At 50.3% G+C, this 18,516-nt stretch overlaps 1 protein-coding gene across 11 annotated transcripts in view; it reads left to right on the top strand.

Moving 5' to 3' along the window:
• Positions 1–18,516, top strand: part of SON (SON DNA and RNA binding protein) — a 41,510-nt gene that overhangs the window by 20,958 nt on the left and 2,036 nt on the right. For 3 of the 11 annotated variants that reach the window (XM_038766006.1, XM_038766003.1, XM_038766007.1), the window contains 8 exons: positions 502–665; positions 1,302–1,448; positions 1,819–2,007; positions 9,539–9,649; positions 10,766–10,882; positions 15,582–15,729; positions 17,942–18,019; positions 18,121–18,236. In XM_038766006.1, the coding sequence (XP_038621934.1) occupies positions 502–665; positions 1,302–1,448; positions 1,819–2,007; positions 9,539–9,649; positions 10,766–10,882; positions 15,582–15,729; positions 17,942–18,019; positions 18,121–18,236 (1,070 nt within the window). Of the gene's footprint in view, positions 1–501; positions 666–1,301; positions 1,449–1,818; positions 2,008–2,125; positions 2,846–9,538; positions 9,650–10,765; positions 10,883–11,213; positions 11,542–14,739; positions 14,820–15,581; positions 15,730–16,023; positions 16,465–17,701; positions 17,838–17,941; positions 18,020–18,120; positions 18,237–18,516 lie in introns of those variants that run through there. The other 8 variants (XM_038766005.1, XM_038766008.1, XR_005456141.1 and 5 more) reach the window with 7 other exon arrangements.

The raw sequence follows: 18,516 nt of genomic DNA, 5'->3' as shown, positions 1-18,516 counted from the left end.
AGGAGAAAGGTGTCAGGAGGCAGCGTTTGGGGTAGCGGAGCAGGGTACAGGTTGTGCCCACGAGAAGGGGAGAGGAGGACGGAGGTGGGTCGGTCAGTTCCGGGGAGCGATTTGGCTACGGCCAAGGGTTCCCTTTTGGCACCCAGAACCCGTCTTGGGCATCACGGTGGAGAGAAACCATTTGTTTAAAGAACGCTAATAGAGAGAGGTAGCAAGAGACACCGTCACACGCGTACTACTCCCCCTCGCACGCACACAGCGAGCCCGGTTTTCCTAGTGCTGCCGCAAGTTATTGACTTGTAACGAGCCGGGCTTTGCGGGAGAAGCACTGGGGTCTCCGGGCACTGGAGGGTACGGACGGGCCCCCCTCTAGGGTGGAATTTAGGGACCTAAATTAGCCCCCTCCCCCGCCCCCCACCCCGCTTAAAGATACGTTGTTAAGTTCTGAGCAGTGCGCGTTTGCTGCAAAACCCCTGTGTAAAAATGTTACTGTTCTTACAGATAAGGCCCAGCTTCTGGAAATAGCCAAAGCTAATGCAGCGGCAATGTGCGCCAAGGCTGGTGTGCCCTTGCCGCCAAGCTTGAAACCTGCTGCCCCGCCGCCGACAGTGGAAGAGAAAGTGGCCAAAAAGTCAGGAGGCGCGACAATAGAAGAGCTCACGGAGGTAAGCCGAGAGCAGGGATGGCGGGGGTCGGTATTCAGCGAGGTCATCCGGTGGCCTTGAGTCCAGGGCCTTTGGCGGGATGACCCGCCTCGCTGTATTTGTACACCCACCCACCTCCCCACGTACTCCCAACACAGTCTTTTCAGCTGCATCTTGAAAGAGACGTGTGCGGTGTTGCGATGAGGGGCCTGAAAAACCCCCACACGGCCCACTGCCTCAACAGTTGGGCTTCCACTGGCCATTTTCTCCTCCTGATCCCAGCCCAGCTATGGCATTTTTGGGGGACTTAAAGGCGCCCCCGCTGCTTTGTCTCACGGTCCTTTTGAAATGAATTACCGATGAGCAAATAGAGAAAACAAATGGTTCCACTCAATCTCAGAAATCCTCTGAAGCTAGGCCCCAAGTTTCATGACCAACTTTTCGGGATGGTGCCCTCTTTTTCTTTCTTCATTTGAGCTGACTCCCCCCCGCCCCCCCCGGGTCTAAAGCCCCTGGAGTTAGGGCCTTTATTCGCCCTCGTCATCCTGTTCTTCCAGAAATTTTATTGGATTTCTGGAAGGAATGGGATTCGGACGGTCCACACGTGGACGTGGACGCAGGCAGTTTTCACCTTTCGTCTGTGTTTTGCTCTTTAAGAAATGCAAGCAGATCGCTCAGAGTAAAGAAGACGACGACGAGATAGTGAACAAGCCTCACGTTTCGGACGAGGAGGAGGAGGAACGCCCTTTCTACCATCACCCCTTTAAACTAAATGAACCCAAGCCCATTTTCTTCAACCTAAACGTAAGTATTTTGACACGTTGATCGATTAAGTCAGACGTCTACCCACCCGGTTGCATTTTGCTTTTCCGAGCACTTAGTACAGAGCTCTCGCATACAGCGAGCGCTCAGTAAAATCCCATTAATCGAAGAGGTTCAGGAGCGTAGTACGTTAATACCGTTTGGTGTTTATGGATTGAACGTAACAAGTCCAAGGTGGAGACTTCCAGTCATCTCGTAAATGAACCTCGGTCTCGGTGACAGGAAAAGGAGGCTCAGCAAAGTTCCGTCTCCACGGACCTAAGTGTCGAAAACACCCCCTTAGTCCGGGCACGCGTCTAGCGGTCAAGTTATCGTTCCCTAACTGTGGCCCCCTTTCCTTTTCTTGGTTAAGATTGCTGCCGCCAAGCCCACCCCACCCAAGAATCAGGTAACGTTGACAAAAGAATTCCCCGTGTCGTCTGGCTCCCAACATCGGAAGAAGGAAGCGGACAGCGTGTACGGCGAGTGGGTTCCGGTGGAGAAAGACGGGGAGGAGAGCAAAGACGACGATAATGTCTTCAGCAGCAATTTGCCTACTGAGGTAAGCGACGTATTTCATCTTCTTGATTTTCTTTTTTTTTTTCTTTATTAAATGAACCTAAAAATGTCATTTTGCTGTTATTTCATTTCTGATTTGGATTCTGTTTCACTCTTCTTAGGGCCGGGGTAAACGGCAGGGCCGGGTTAGACGACAGATGAGACAACTCGCAGCTACTCATTTGACAGTAACTCGATGCAGTTCACTTTGTGGCTCCAAGGCCCAAAGCGAACAGCATCGAATTGCAGAGAACAGTGTTGTCACGTCCTTGCCCAACATTGGGCCCTCCTTGCACTTATGGGAAGGGAGCCCTCGGTACAACTATTTAGCTTCCCGTTTGGCGTCCAGGCTCTATAGCTCCAGATTTTGGTGGTAGAGAAAGCTTAGTGGGCGGAGGGATCGGGGGGACAAGCGGAGCTTTAGGTTCAACACAAGAACGGGACCCGGAAAAGGTCCTCGGCGGCCGACGGGCCATCTGGGGACCACCTTCCCTCCCCACTCAGCCCCCCAAAACCCCCCGCACCTGGATCTCCAGGTTGTCAGGGCCCCTTCAGCTCTCCTCCTCCCCCGCCCCCGTCCCCCTCTCGATTCTTGTGTTTAACCCAAAGCTCGGCCTGCCTCTCTCCTCCCTTCTCCTTCCCCTCTCTCCCGCTACTAAAACGTGGAGAAGCGGGGTCCACATGTTGGAGTTGCGATATGTGGCTGGAGCGGTGACCCTGTCAAAATGCCGCGGTAATAATGCCGAGTGTCAAAACAACCCCATTCAGATGCCGCCCGAGTCAATAATGTGCTGCTAAATAGAGTGCACATCAAAACAGCAAGACTGTGTATATATATGTAAATATATATATATATATATCTGTATCTTTGTATGTATCTCTGTATCTGTACCTTGGCTGTATCTTTTAATAAACAGTTTACTTTTATTTAACTCGTTGTGCAAAATCAGCTTGGGGAATCTGGGGAGGAGATGCCTTAGGGTGGGAGCCCCCAAACCACCCCAGATCCTAGGGTCAGCACCTCCTCAGCTCGGTCCCTGACCCCGTGGTCTGGCCGGCCCCCTCTCCCGGCCCCCCGGCCCCCGGGTTCCCCGAGCTGGCGGGCGGGCCTGACCCTCAGTTTCCCCTCCCTGCCTGCAGCTCCGGTGTGCCCGCCCAGAGCTCAGAGCCCCTTCCACCCCTAGACAGACACTGTCGGCTTTCCCGAACCCGCCCACCCCGCAAGTAAACTGCGCAAAGCCCCTTTGGAGCAAGCAGAGGGAAACAGAACCCAAATCAGGAAGCATACACGACACTTCGAGTGTGGGATTTTTCCCGAGCCGCTCACAGGCGACATTCCTACAGCACTCTTTTGACCCGCGGCATTTTCCGCGGCATTTTGACAGGTGGCCGGCTCTGGCAGTGGAGTTGAGCTTGGCTTGTTTAGCCGGGTTAGCCTTGGGGCTGGGTAACAGTTGGGGATCTGTGGTTTTTGTTTTTTTTTTTCCTGGTTTTTGTTTTTTGCTTTTTCCAAAGGCCTTTTCTTATCTTCTGCTGGTGGAGCATGCGGAGGGAGGAGGGTGGAAGGTGGGGTCGATCTCTTTTTCCATCTCGGCCCTTTCCCTGCTGTCGAGTCACCGTGTCAGCCTTTCTCAAACCAGGTTACTTGGCCGCTCAAAAAAAAAAAAAAATCCCAAGGTGTGTGATTGACCTTTGTAAACGAATTGGCTTCCTTTGGTCGGGTGAATAGTAGTAACTGGCGGTGGTGGTCGCTGGGGAGGGAGTTCTGAACAGAAGTGTTGTGGAAATTGGCCTCGATATGTCCGCCGACCAGAAACGGGTTGGCTGCCCTCAGTAGAGTGCGGGGGAGACTCCTGTAAATGTTCATGCAGAGCCCTAGGAGGTCTCTGCTCGGCCAAGGTTTGGCTTGAAACAAAGAGCTGGTATAACGAGCTAACAGCCCACACTATTCTGGAAGGACGCAGTGTGATGCGAACCATTACAGCGAGTCAGAGAGAATGTGAGGGGGCGTGGGGGTGATGCTTGGGGAATCTGGTAAACGCTGCCGCTCTAGGAAGGAAGCCCAGTTGGAAGGCAGCACGATTCCTCTTCACTGACTGCTCTGCTCCCCTCTCAGCCACTAAAATCTTGAAACGTGGAAAGTTTCATTCGAGAGCAGAGCGACGTAGGTTTCAGCCTGATCAGTTGCCAGGAGTGTGTCTTTTTGTCTTTCCCTGCCTGTCTCCCTCTCCCTCCCTCCTCCTCTCCTTCCCCTGCCCCCTCCCTCTCATTCTCTCGCCCTCTCTTGATACTTGGGAAAGGTAGGCTGGGTTACATTAGATCTCAGTATGGGCTTATTAGAAGTGAGAAGAACCTCAAAAACAGAGGCAAGACGGTGCCCGAAGTGCCAGCTTTGCCGTTTATGAGTTTGGGAGAGGAAAGTTTTCCTGAAAACAAGCCAGAAGTTCTAAAGATGAGGGTAGAAGTCTACATCCCCTTTAGGCATTCAGCTCCTTGGCTTTTGGGGAACATTCTCTGCGGCCAGATAAATTGGTGGCAGGCGACTTTGGTGTTGGACCACGTTTCAGTTAATACAAGTACTACATTTCTTTTGAGTTTTCTTTGTTCTCGTGTGTATATGCATCACACCCTAATCACCATAACCCTAAAATGTTTCCCTGGAGAAAGTGGAATGGGTAGAATTTTCTTTTTTTTGACATTTGGCCTGCAACTTAGTTTGAATCCCAGTGGGTAAATAGCACTGGGCCTTGGGTTTCACCTGTGGTTCCCTGAACACAAAGTCTTCTGCAGGGTCGCCCAAGTCTTTATAATAGGAAATAAGCTCTAGAAATGGAATTTACAGTGGTGTCTTTATTTTAATAATTTAGGGAGTGCCACATTCAGTTCACAGGTTTTCACTGACTGACGAGTTAAAAATTTGTTAAAAAGATGACCCTTTATTGTCAAAATAAATTGGCATCCGGATCACAGTGAATTTTTGGGGTAGCATGAAAGTTGGCCATTGGGTTATGTGATTGGTTTTCAGTTCAGCTTTAATAAGTTTAAAAAAATCCCAAAGACATGCTTGGAGGTGTTTGTGTGCCCCCCGCCCCCCAGCAGATCCAAATCAGGCAAGAATTATGTTAACGTGTACTGAGTCACAAATCATATTTTAGCCCACTGCCACATTTGTGTGAATTTATTTGGAGCTTAGTACAGTGGACTATAGATATCTTGCGATTCTGAGGAAATGACTTCAAAAACTAAATATTTACATGCTTATAAGTACAGTTATTTCTGTCACCATAAAATGTATTGCAAAAGGAGTTTCAGAAGGTGTGCAACAAGTATTTAGGACCTTTTAAAAAAAACCCTCCTGTTGTGAGGTAATATTGCATTGAAATTTAGATCCGTTTTAATTAGGTTTATTAGATTTATTTCTATGAATACTTCAAGTAAGGTTTATTTCAGACAATTTACAAATATTTAGCCACTTCCCTACCATATGAGGGTACTTTGGCCACCGGACTGCTAAAATACAAATAATTTTTTTTTGTTTGAAAACTTTTGTTTAGCTTCGTAATGAGTGTTTGCAATTACCCTGCCGACTTGAAGAGACAATGAAAAGGATTCGGTCTTTTAATTTCTACCCCTGCAGTCTCCTGGACGGATGGTGTTCCCGTTTAAGTGCAGCGTGAATTAGATGGAAGATGTTGATATAGTTGTTTGGGCTTTTTTCTAAATTTTTTTTGACTGTCATTTTGCTGCTTCTGTGTTACTTTGCATGTTCTGATAATATTGCTTTTAAGCATGCTTTATAGCAAATGCAATATCCTTTCTCTCCTTGCCTTTTCATTTTTCTGAAAACCACTATTTCTTCTGCTCCATGTCTCATTCAGGGAGAGAACTTTGTGCTCAAGGGTACATTCGCGCCTCAGAGTGACTCTCCCCTGTTTCGTTTCTCTTTTTCTCATCCCTCCTCTCCTCTTCCTTCATTTCTCTCTTGTCATATGCTAATAGCTACTTAAGCCTTTCTCTGGTTTTAGAAAGTTGAGGGAAAGTTTGACTTACCTTGTGTCCACTATATTGTAGAAACCTGAGGCCATTGGGGTAATTGAGTGACTTGGTTTCATTGAAAGGATTGAATTGAATTTCATGGGATGGTTTCAGGAAGGAGAAGGCATTGTTTATAATATACTGGAATTCCAATTTTTTATCACAAGTGTTGCCTCGATTAATTTTTTTCAAAACGTCCCTCCACCCAGCTAAATTCTAAATAATCCGCTTTATTGCCGAGGAAGTTAGAGAAAAAGAGATTAAGTGATTCAGTCAGGTCATCAAAGCTGGATTCAGAAAGCCTTGGCTTGCTTCCAAGTATGGCCAACCCAAGAGGTCTTTTTAAAACTAAGATCAGAGGACCTGATTAGGGTTTTTCCTCAACCCCTGTGGGCATTTGTTAAATCCTGTCAGGTGGCCAGGGTTTAGATAGGTGGAACCAACCAGTTGATAATTGGTCACAATAAAGATTGGATGAAGGTGTGACTGCCAGGAGGTGGAATTTATTACTTAGAGTAATAACTGGAGAGTATAAAAAGGCTGTTTTGGATTTAATACTTTCAATATACAGTGGCAGAGAGAGAGTGAGCAAGCGAGCACATGTGTGTAAGTGGGTTGTGGGGGCTTTCTGTCCTTTGACCTATTTTTTTTTTTTTTGGAGGGCTTTTTGGGTTTTTTGGGGTTTTTTTAGGTCCTTCTGGAACCCTTCCATTTTTCAAGTCTGTTATCACCGTTAAAATGTTTAACCATCCTCAAGAGACAGCGCAGCCCTGAGATATTTGGTCTCCCCCTTGCATGTGGCATCTCTTGTGGGGCCGAGGAGGGTGGAATCAAGAGAGTTTTCTCCGTGGGCGGGCTGGTAGCTGTTGGGCTTGGAAAGTGAAAGAGGGCTCAGGATTCCAGCCTTTGAAACTCTTTGGAAAAGCAGCTCAGTATGTTGCTAGGCTGGTTCTGATGTGTGTTGTTTTTTTTATGCTGTCTCCTTGTATTCTCTAACATGGTGAGTACCGCTTTAAGAATCAATCTGCTATTTGGAAATGGGAAAAAAAAAATAGACCTTTAAGGGGCCCGGTTCACCTTGTTGAGAAATTCAGTGACATATGATGCTTGAGTTTTGGTTCAAATTGAATCCCAAAGCCAAAGTCAGAAATAGCTTTAAACCTCAAATTTTCTCAGCGTACCACTTCCATTTTCAGTATTAGGCCTGCTCACCAGTTGATGAGATTTTGAATGATCAAGGTGAAGGCAGCTTAGGTAAGGTGGATTTAAGGCTATGTACAGACCATAGTATCAGGTGACAGAAAGCATAAGGGGGAAATCAAAAGGCTTTTCCCAAAGGTAATCTCCAAACACAGGTGGATACGTGCAGCTGTTAGTACTGTGAGCAAAAGTGCAGACCACAAGTGAGACTGCTTCCGGATACCAGTTGAGTGTCCCGAAACCAGAAGCGTGATCATTCTGAAACTGGTTAAGCAGAACAGGTAACCGTTTAAAATACAGGTGCCTCTAAACCGGTCTTGGAGAGTCTGTTCATTGCAAACCTATCATGGGGTCCACCCCAACCCGCATCGTACGTCACTCTAGTCTGGTTTCACATAGACTCCCTCCCGCTAAATGTGCCCACATTCACAAGTGACCTTCTCTCCCCATGTCCCAGAACCGAGGGAACAGCAGTATATGATTCAACGAAACACCAACTCCTAAGAAATCCTGGCTCCCCCCCCCCCAAAAAAAAAAAAATAAAATAAAAGGAGTGACAGATACTTTCAGGCCCACTGCTTGGATCTCCTTCCGGTCCAAGCTAATTTCTAGGGAAGTAATTATTTTCATAGCTTACGGAAGCATTTGACTTGTTAGGGTTTATAATACATACAGACTAAATTGAGGACACAGTTGATTCCTGGGGACTTTTCATTTTAGCACCAGGGAAGGTGGACTTCCCAAACCGATACCTGCCGGGAGCTAAAGTGGAGACAGAGTATTTCAACTAGAAAAATAAAGATAATGGGCCTTTTAAGTCATTTTTCGTCCATTGTGTCCAGGTGGAGGTAGGGAATTAGACCTTAAACTAGGTTTCTGCCTTAGGAAAAAAAAATCAGATCCAAGAAGGGTTATCTCATAGAGAACATAGAATTTATAGGGTATAGGAAGGCTCCCTCATCCACAGTGACTTTAGGGGTTTTGCATATGGGACCAGGAAGATAAATGAATCAGGATAGAGTCAATTCTAGTCTGTTGAGAAGGCTGTTCTTCCCAGGCAATGCATACAATACAGTTTTACAAATTACGAGTTTCTATTTTTCCTTAGACGCTGCCGTCTTTTTGAAAACAAAACTGCTACCTTACCCGTCGATTCTCTCCGTCGACCGAACAGTTAGAACAATCAGCCTTCTTCTGTATATTTTCTTTCCTTTAACGGTTTTTTCTTGCAGTGAACTAACAGGTTCCTCAGCGATCACCACGTCAGAAAGTTGCTGGGGGAAGCCTGGGGGTGGGAAAGGAGTGTTGAGGGAGAAATGGAAAACCCAGAAAGAGTAGGGAAAATGGGACGAGAGGAAGTCTTGCTGGCATTACTCGATCCAGTCTGGGTTTAAGTCCTGCAGAGGTTGCCTGATCATTGGCAGCTGCTGATGGTGGGAATGAGAGGGAAGGGAAGTTGGGAGGCATAACAAACCCTGGATGGTCTAATCAAACTCAACTTGTCTTGAGCCATTATTTTTCCCCCCCTTTCTACCCAGATGACAAACTCTTGTATTTCTTTGGAGCCCAAACAGTAACTAAAATGGGTTAAAACTTTCCCAACATACAGTTTTGTCATTTAGGGGTAGACCACTTCGCCCATTTCCAAATGGTGTCAAAGGTTAAGCCCGTTTGAATACCCTCATAGCTAAAAGTGTCGTGTGTTTGAAGTCACGTGCCCACTGTTGGCAAGCAATAAGAATCGGTACCTGAACAGCTGCCCGGTATTTAAATTACATTTTCCAAGCGTTTTCTCGTAAAAGAGCCAGGGTTTTTTAGAACCTCTTGAGTCTACCAAACACAGTGGGAAGAGAGAGTGATTCATATGGGAACTCAGCAGGGGTTCTTAAGTCCATTGGTTCTGTTTGGTTTCTAAACTAAGCACAGAGGCGCTTCTGGTCGGTTGGGCTGTTGGACAAATGCTGAAATAAGTAATAACCAGGGGCCGTTACTTGGTCTGTGCAATGTCGAACAGACAGAAATGGGAAGCAGAGCCCAACAACTGCATTCCGTTCGGGCTGACAGCCTAGCAACAATTGACCCAGAAACTTGCCTGCTTTTCATTTGACAACATCTTTGGCAAGTTTAGTTTTTGCAATTACCATCGTATCGAAGTGTTGCTTAACTCAGTCACCATCAAGGCACCCAAACACACAAAAAAACCGAGTTAATGGAAGTGTGATACCGATTTGCATTTGTGACAGACGATTTACTCTTTTTACTGGAATTAAACTAATGATCGTCTGTATTTTCCTCCTTAGCCTGTGGACATATCGACTGCAATGAGTGAGCGGGCCCTTGCTCAGAAAAGGCTTACTGAAAACGCATTTGACCTTGAGGCCATGAGCATGCTGAATCGCGCACAAGAGCGGGTACGTAACAAGCTATTTAATCTGGAGGTTTCCGAGGGTAGGAGATTGGAGTTGTGACCTAGGGCGGCCAAGTTAGAATTGGCCAGAAGTCCACTTTCTTGGTGCTTGGATTATCTGGGTAATTGTTCCGTTCCCCTCCTTTTTCCGACGGCGTGGATTAAACGTTTACTATGTGCTGAAGACGTGGGGGTGAGGTCACGATTTTCAGATCGGACACAGTCCCTGTCCCACTTGGGAACCTGAGGTCCAGAGAAGTTGAGGTGACTCGCCTCAGTTCACCCAACAGGCCCGTGGCAGGGTTGGGACTAGTACCTTCATCATCATCAATCGTATTTATTGAGCGCTTACTATGTGCAGAGCACTGTACTAAGCGCTTGGGAAGTACAAATTGGCAACATCTAGAGACAGTCCCTACCCAACAGTGGGCTCACAGTCTAAAAGGGGGAGACAGAGAACAGAACCAAACATACTAACAAAATAAAATAAATAGAATAGATATGTACAAGTAAAATAAATGAATAGAGTAATAAATATGTACAAACATATATACAGGTCCTGGCCACTGGGACTGTAATGATCCCAAGTTTCAGACATGGAAGGATGAGTCTCTTTCTAGGCGAAAAGAGCGGGGACTCCTAATTGGCGTGCAGGAAAGTGCATGTCTCTGTTTTGTCCCGAGCTTTCGGCCTTAATTAGCTTTTTTCCGGCTTTCAAACAAGGGTCAGTAGAGAGCAGGGCAGGGCCGCCCCTTCTCCACCGTGATTTGATCGACCCTTTGATCCTTCCTTAGCTTGAGGCCGGACGGTCTATGAGTGATGAATGAGTAGACAGCTGGTTAATAATGATCTTTCGGAAGAGGTTCGTGGCCCGATGGCTCCAATTTCTTAAGGCAACACAATGATGGTGTTACTAGTAGTAATAGTAGTGTTTAGCGCCTAATGGGTGCAAACCACCGTACTAAGCCCTGGCGGGGAAAGCATCTGGGTGAAAATTAGATCGGATAGGAACAACTCGGGGCGTCCCCAAAGTTCACAATCCCACCGGACATGTCAGATAGACTTTCCGGGATGTGGCCCGTTGGATCGTTCCTGACGTCGTCTTCCTTTTTTCTCCTAGATCGACGCCTGGGCTCAGTTAAACTCCATCCCGGGCCAGTTCACAGGAAGTACCGGCGTGCAGGTTCTTACCCAGGAACAGCTGGCGAATACCGGCGCCCAGGCCTGGATCAAAAAGGTACTTGACTGTCAGACAAGCGTTTGTGTCCCAGTAGGCCGTTGAAGTCTCTAGGATGTTTTAGCAGCATGCGCGAAGGCAAAGCACCCCATAGACGCCCGCCCTGGAAACCTAGTGGCCAGCGTGCCGTGGTTCACACGTGCGCTAGGATGGACTGTGAAGATGGATCCGATCCATGAGAAAATGTTTAAAGCCGGCACGCGCTCCATCCAGTTTATAAGCTTAGGTCATCTATTTATTTATTTGTTTTCGATCATTATTTTCTGTCGTCGGTTTTGGTGGTGGTATTTTTTTGTCGTTAACCATTTACCGAGTGCTAACCGTGTGCCAGGTGCCGGCAGAACGTCCCACGGTTCCTGTTGGGCTACTAATCTAATAACTTAAGGCAGTGGTTCTCAAACTTTTCCTCGTCACGGGCCACTCGAAAGGTTTTCTCTTCGGTGGATCACAGCCCCCACGGCCCCCCTCCACCGCCCTGCTTCTTCACCCCACGCAACCCTCCCGTCCCCCGAGATGCCCGCGCCCTTCCACGGAAACCCCCAGCCCCTCCTCCTTACCGCCCCCTCCTCCCCTCCCACCTCCCCGTGGGGTGCTGAGGGAGTGGGGGGTGCGGTGGGGAGGCCCCCCCAAACTGGAGCAACTGCATGCGGCACCCTCGGCCCCGGGCGGGAGGGCGGGGTGGGTAGGGGGGCTGGAGCGCGGCCGGGGCGGGGAGGGTGGGTGAACGGCCGGGGCGCGCTGGGGATCACCCCGGGCCTCGCACGGGCCCCCCCCCTCCCCCCCCAAGTGTTCCGCAGATCTCAGTTTGAGAACCACTGGTCTAATGAGATCACCAGGACAATTAAGGCGTAAAAACGCAGGGCGAGGACGGCCGACCCGGGCAGCGAAGAGGCGGTGCATATCCGGTTTGCCATTCCTGCACTAGGTCCAATGGAGCCCACCTACGGCTACCTCACTTCGGGGGAGCCTTAGGTGGTTAAGGAAGGGCTTCCGGAAGAAGCGCGTCTCGGCGGGCGATGACGGAGGGAGACGGTTCGGCGGGCGGGGAGCGGGGATTTGTTTCAGGAGCGTTGGCCGGCCCACCAATGCTGCAGCCGGCGGGCAGCGCGGTGTCCCCACCCCCCGGATAGATTTTTGGATGGGGAAGGGCTCCTCTCTATCCGGCGCTGCATCCGACTCCCAGGGTGACTTTGGGCAAGTAAGACCTCAGCACCTCCGCTTCTCCGGCCCTTCCCACGGAGGAGACGGCATTAGTTGTCCGGCCTACCTCACGGGGATGTCGTGAGGGTTCGTGCCAAGGGTACGCCTCTAGGAAAGCTCTCCGGGCAGGAGCCGATTTCCTCCGGGCCGCACTTGACCGGTGGCAGCGGGGTCCGGGGAACCCGGGAGTTGAGGCGCTGTCTCGTGAACATCCATCGGGTTCGCCTGGCCTTGACCGGCGTGTTTAGGTCTAGGCCAGTCCCAAAGCGAAGCCCCCAGTTCGGGAAACGCTCTTCTCGGCTTCGCCCGGCTCGTCGCCCTAAGCTGTGCGCCGGGTCGGCCGCCTCGGGGGCGGGGGACGGGGGGGGTGGGGGGACGGACGACGACGACTCCCGAAGCGTTGGGGTGAGACCTCGACGGGGAGGTTTGATTCCTATGGAATTTTCATCGTAGGTTTAAAAAAATAATAATAATTCCAAGCACAGCGCTTAGTGGGAGCGAGTTGTACGGACGACATCTCACCTCTCGGAAGCCGAGTACTTCATGTTTACTTTCAGGAGTTAGCCCGAGGAAAAAAAAATCTCTCCCTTTCTCTGACAGGTGCCTAGGGATCCTGCAATGTGAACGTGGCTGGGTGAAAACAGCACAGGATTCTTCACTTGCAGAGTTTTTCATTTTTCTTCTCTCTAACGCTGTGATTGTTCATCTTGTCTGGACGCTTTGGGGCCCAGCACATTCCTTCTAGGAAGGTGTTTTAGAAGGCCAAAGTCCTATAATGGTTGGTGCTCCTTGCCCTCCGGTAGTCACCGTGCAAGAGGGTGCTCTCCAGTGTCGTCAACGGTACACGGAGACGTAAAGCTTCACGTGTCCTCCCTAAGCTGGAGCGACAGAATTGTCCGGGAGGTTGTGCCCGCTTAGAGCGCACCTCAGCAGAAGGGCTGGGACGGTTGATTCCCTTTTAATCCCGACAAACGTGAGGAAGGGTTCTGGCGAACCCGAAAGCTCCTCTGTAGCGCAACGTGTGCCTTGTAAATTGTAAGACAAAACCGGCGGCTTGTCTCCAGTCCCGGTGTAGTTTTTGTAACTGTGTCCATCCAGGGTGGAGCGCTTACTAAGGCCCAAGAAGGGACAGCTTTCTAGCGAGAGGAGGCTTTATTGAGGCCGACTCGGCTAGCTGTTGGACTTCTGTCTATCGCTGAGTGCGGACGACGTCCCACACCCGAAAGGGTTCGTTTCCTCGGCGAGGGGTCGAGCCCCGCCGCCACATTGAACTAGGCTGTGTAATCTAATGAGGAGGCCTAACTGGGATGGGAACGCATCTCTAGGTCATCATCATCATCATCATCAATGGTATTTATTGAGCGCTTACTATGTGCAGAGCACTGTACTAGGCGCTTGGGAAGTACAAATTGGCAACATCTAGAGACAGTCCCTACCCAGCAGTGGGCTCGCAGTCTAAAAGGGGGAGACAGAGAACAAAACCAAACATACTAACAAAATAAAATAAATAGAATAGATATGTACAAATAAAATAGAGTAATAAATATGTGCAAACATATATACAGGTCAAATTGCCCGGGCCGCCCCTTACCCCCTCAAGGCTTTTCGGGTCCCCTCACCTCCCTTCTGTAGAAGGGAGGGACTTTTCAGAGGAGGACTTGCCAGGGAAAGGTCGTCGGACCGAAAAGAGCTCTGAGACCCCACGAGTTTCCGTGAAGCGGCCCCCGGGCGACCTCTTTGTGAGCCCGACTGTACACTCGGTGGGGCGGGGCCGGGGCTTGACGTGAACCCAGGGGCCGAGAGATGCCAGCGTGGCAAAAAGCAGGTCCAGAAGAGGACTGGGCGTCCTCTGGGGTTTGTATCACACTCTCTGCCTGGCTCCCCTTTTTCCTCAGGAGAGGTTCCTGTCAAAGAGGGATGGAGGAAACTGGAAGTAAGTAAAAGCCACCGTAGGCCGTGGAGCATCAAGGCAGCTGATCTCCACCCCCCCCCCGAACCGACTTTTCTCTTTCATACCTCTCACCCCGCATGGCCTGCGCCCAGGAGAGGGACCGAACCGGCAGGGTGTATTTTTTTTCCGCAGCTACCTCTTCCATCAAAGCACCCAGTCAAAACTTAATGTCCGAGCACATTCCTGTTGGCATCCCTTCCTCAGCGTGTTCTCTTTAAATACCTGCGGAAGGAAGGAAGTTCGCACAGCTTCAGTGTAGCTCGGGGACTTTTTTTTTTGTTTGTTTTTTTGTTTTTGAATATTTTTTTAGCATTAACTCCTCATCACCAGGGAATGGAGATCAGATGGTCAGCAAGGGACCAGCATTATCCCCGGTGTTGAGCAGCTAATGATTCTCAGGGCCAATTTGGAGAACTAACAGATTTTAAGCCACCGGCAAAGGAGAGATGGCAAAGCGCGCACACCAGAAGTCAACTTTTGGGTCTTCTGGTAGGCGGAGATGCCCCCGAGGTTTTTGGCATCGGGTCTCAAGTGGAAACGGCCGGCTGTGTCGACCAAGCCAGTGTGTGAAGCGGGGTGTTTTAAGACATTAAGTCGTTGCTGGTGCGATGGAAACAACTTAGTTCAGTGGGTTGGAGTCAGGAGAGAGGATAGTTCACAGAATCCCCTGTGAACTTTCACCCCTCTATATGGAAACTTGTTTCAGGGCCAAATCCTTGTAGCTGCCTTCTTGCCACGGTCAGTGCCAGCCCTACTATTCACAACACTGCGGCCACTGGGGCCTAGGTATGTAAACGTTTAAGGAGCTTTTGGGGGTTTTTTTTGGCTTTTGTTTTTGGTTTTTTGGGTTTTTTTTTTTTTTAAGCCTTTTAACATCAAACTAGATTTAAGAAAGAATGTGGCTGTACCACCTTACGTGTTTGTCGTGTACTGTGAATAGACTGACCCGAGGTCCACTTGGGAGAGACCGTTGTTAGCGAAGTGCAACTATTCCCTGTGGCTCTTCACGATAAGACCTTAATGCCTGCTCCGCAGCTGACTGGGGAAGGGTTTTTTGGGCGTGGGCAACACACCTCCGCAATATCTGCCGGTTTCGTGTAAATGCGTTCTGAGTTTTGTTCACTGACTAGGTACGCCTGGGAGTTAATACTGTCAAATTTTTAACGCTGCCTTCTTTTTATTTTGCAAGCTAAGAAGAGAGATACCTGTGAGCCTAAATAGTGGATGAAAAAGGAGTGTTCTAATTTGTTTTTTAACCTGAGGGCCAAGTTTTAAAAAAGATACCATCTTAGTTGAATTCACTGTATTGAACCCGAGAGAGCTGTTATAGATGTTCAAAATAATTAGAACATGTGCAGACTTGTATGTATATTATGTGTAAGTCATGGGAACCGATTACCTGTTGTGGGCAAAACTACGTGTTGACACATCTGGTGGTGAAATGACCTGATTTTTAGTAGGTTCCCCCCGAATTGGTAATCAAACGCTAACTCCAGATTTGGGGTGTCTTTTTTTTTTTTTTTTTTTTACCTTTGCCTCCCTCCGTAGGATCAGTTCTTAAGAGCAGCCCCGGTGACGGGAGGGATGGGAGCCGTTCTGATGAGGAAGATGGGCTGGCGCGAAGGCGAGGGACTAGGAAAAAACAAAGAAGGAAACAAGGAGCCGATTCTCGTTGACTTCAAGACGGATCGTAAAGGTAAAACTCGTTCCTGCCCGCCGGGCTCCGTCTCCGATAGGCGGGTCGAAGTCGGATAGAAATCGCCTGCGCGTCTTGGGGGGGGACCGGATTTTCTCTAAAGGGACGCGGGGGACGCCCGGCCTGACCTTTAAAAGTTGAGGAAGCTCTCGGACGAGGTTCTTGGTCCGCTGAGACCCGGGAGACCTAAGGATCTGAGTCTGCAGGCGATGACGATTTTCGCTGGTCGGTAAAGCGACGTCGTGGCCCGGCTGCCAGGCGCTCTGTTCATACGTATGCCTGTGTCACTTTAAGGTTTTCAGGTTCGATAGGGGACGTTCCCAATCTCATTAGATTGTATCCCACGTGGTAGAGCAGGAATGGTACGTGTCCGGGCTGTCTAAGTGAACCGCTGGGGCATATTGATTGGTACCAGTCCGTTTGCCGGCTGCTTTGCTCTGTTCCGACGAGTCTTTTCTTTCTTTCCCCCGATCCCGAGCCCGTCTGGCCCCCGCCGCGCGCCCCGTGCTCCGCCCCGATGTCCCCTAGGCTGACTTTAGCGCTCCCGTCCACGCGCCGCCCCGGCCCCCTCCGGTCCTCCTCGGCCCCCCTCCAGCCCCCGGCTTCCCCCCAGGCTGCCGCCTCATCCCGTTTTATTGGCTCCACGGTCCTAGCTCCTCCTCCCCCCTCAGACTCCGCAGGGAGCTGAGTGGCGGGGAAGTGGGAGCTCGGGAGGGCTGGGGCGGGGGAGCGGGGAAGGGGAGCCAGCAGGAGGGAGGAGGAGCCAAGCCGCCGCTGTCACCAAGCCGCCGCTTCCAGCTCCTCCTGCTGCGGTGACCCCGGGCCGTCGGGATCTTTGACGACAGCCTGGACCCTGCCGCTGCTGCCTCCTCGGCTGCCTGGGGCTCCCCGGTCTGCGTAAAACCAGGCCACGGGCTGCCCGTTGGATAACCAGGAAGTATGTAAATGCACCCCCGTCGCCCACGGGCAGGCAGTGCCCGGTTGTGGACAATTCCCGTCTTACCGTGCCGGCCCGGGGATGAGGAACCCAGGTACAGAGCACGCTAGATGTCCAGAGCGGGGCAGAGAACGCGGATTGAATGGGACAGACCCGGGAGCCTCTTTTCCGTCGGATCGGCTTTTGACGATGATGGTTTTTTTTTTTGAATGGCCCAAAACAAGAGGAGTGCCGTCAATTAATCCAAGCGTAGGGAGCCTCTTGCCTTATCTAAACATCCGGGGGGAAACTCAAAAATTTCAAGGTCTTCGATTCTGCCCGCCTTGTTCTCAAATTTCTGTCACGTCCCATCCGGAGTACCGCATCCGTCATTGTTCCGAACGCATTCTGGGTAGCGATTTTTTTTTAAGATATAGGCCGAAGACCGAATTGACTCTGTTTCAGGGTGAGAGAACACATTCTGGGTAGCGATTTTTTTTTTTTTAAGCTATAGACCGAAGACCGAATTGACTCTATTTCAGGGTGAGAGTTAGAATTAAATTGGCCCAGTTATGACGAGTATCTTTCTAGAAGACTACGCGATTCCTCCAGGGCCCAGGAGAAGAAGGGTCGTGCTTCAGGGCATCCCGACGAGGACCGGGGAGCCGTTATCCCGTCTAAGGCCCGGGGTTGTCTAGCCGGTTGGGGCGTTTCCATACTCCTACTCCGGTTGTGGAAGAGAGTAGCGTGTCTTGGATACGCACGCCGCCCCGGTGTCCCCCTCCTTTCTCCTTTCTTTCTCCTCCAACTTTCATTCCCAGCCTTTGGCAAATGCTCGTTTGTTCAAAAAAATAAACCACCCCGAAGTTAGGTCAGTTTTCCGGATGAGTCTGGGAGACGGTAAATTTCATCCTTCCTGTTCAGCACGGTTAACGTCATGGGAATGGGAAACGCGAACGGGTGGACGCGTCAGAGTCACGTCCCCCCCGGGGTGGGTGGGTGGTGACCCCGGTTGAGGTGATTGAGGCACGGGGTTTCACAGACTGCATATTTCAGCGCTGTTCGGTGGGAACCAAACCACTGGTGCTCTGTGCCTCGTGAGGAGCTAGTGCCGAGTAAGGAGCGGAGGAAAGTGAAGGTGGAAGCGGCAGGCCTGTGGTGGGAAAGGCCCCTTTAAAGAGACACGTCAACGGTGAATCCCTCCACTGAGACCCTCCGAACCTTAGCCGAGAAAGTAGAAACCGCCGACGGCGAGAAGCGGCCCGAGACTCACGTGGGGGTTCTTCTTTCTTCCAGGTCTCGTAGCGGTTGGGGAGAGAGCACAAAAGAGATCCGGGAACTTTTCCGCCGCGATGAAGGATCTGTCAGGTGAGAGTACGTTACCTTTGATTCTTTTCCCCTTCATTTTGAAAGAAATTCCACCGACCCACAGGAGATGGTGTCATTCACTGCAAACCCCTTCCGTTCCTCCCAAGGTAAACATCCCGTGTCTGCACTGATGGAGATCTGTAATAAAAGGAGATGGCAACCACCCGAATTCCTCTTGGTGCACGACAGCGGGCCCGATCACCGCAAGCATTTCCTCTTTAGGGTGAGCATGAATTTCGGAGATTCTCGGTGGCCCTTGGCGGAGGTGCAGTTGGGAAGCGTTTTGGGGGAACGTGGAGGAGGAGGAGGAGGAGGGCGGGAGGGGACGAGCGGTGACTTTAATGGGATGTGTGACTGAATTTCCTCCCCTTTTGGGAGTCCACCGAGTGAAGTGTAGCTGGGGTCGGCGGGGATCAGCCCTCAGAGCCGCGATTTGGAGAGACACGGTGGGGACACGTAGCTTTAACTTTAAAAGGGCCGAAGGAGGGGGAGCCAGAAGACAC

Source organism: Tachyglossus aculeatus, chromosome 24 (assembly GCF_015852505.1).
Source record: "Tachyglossus aculeatus isolate mTacAcu1 chromosome 24, mTacAcu1.pri, whole genome shotgun sequence".
Lineage (NCBI taxonomy): Eukaryota > Metazoa > Chordata > Mammalia > Monotremata > Tachyglossidae > Tachyglossus > Tachyglossus aculeatus.
Note: the sequence above shows the minus strand (reverse complement) of the source record. Positions and strands in the feature narration are given on the sequence as shown.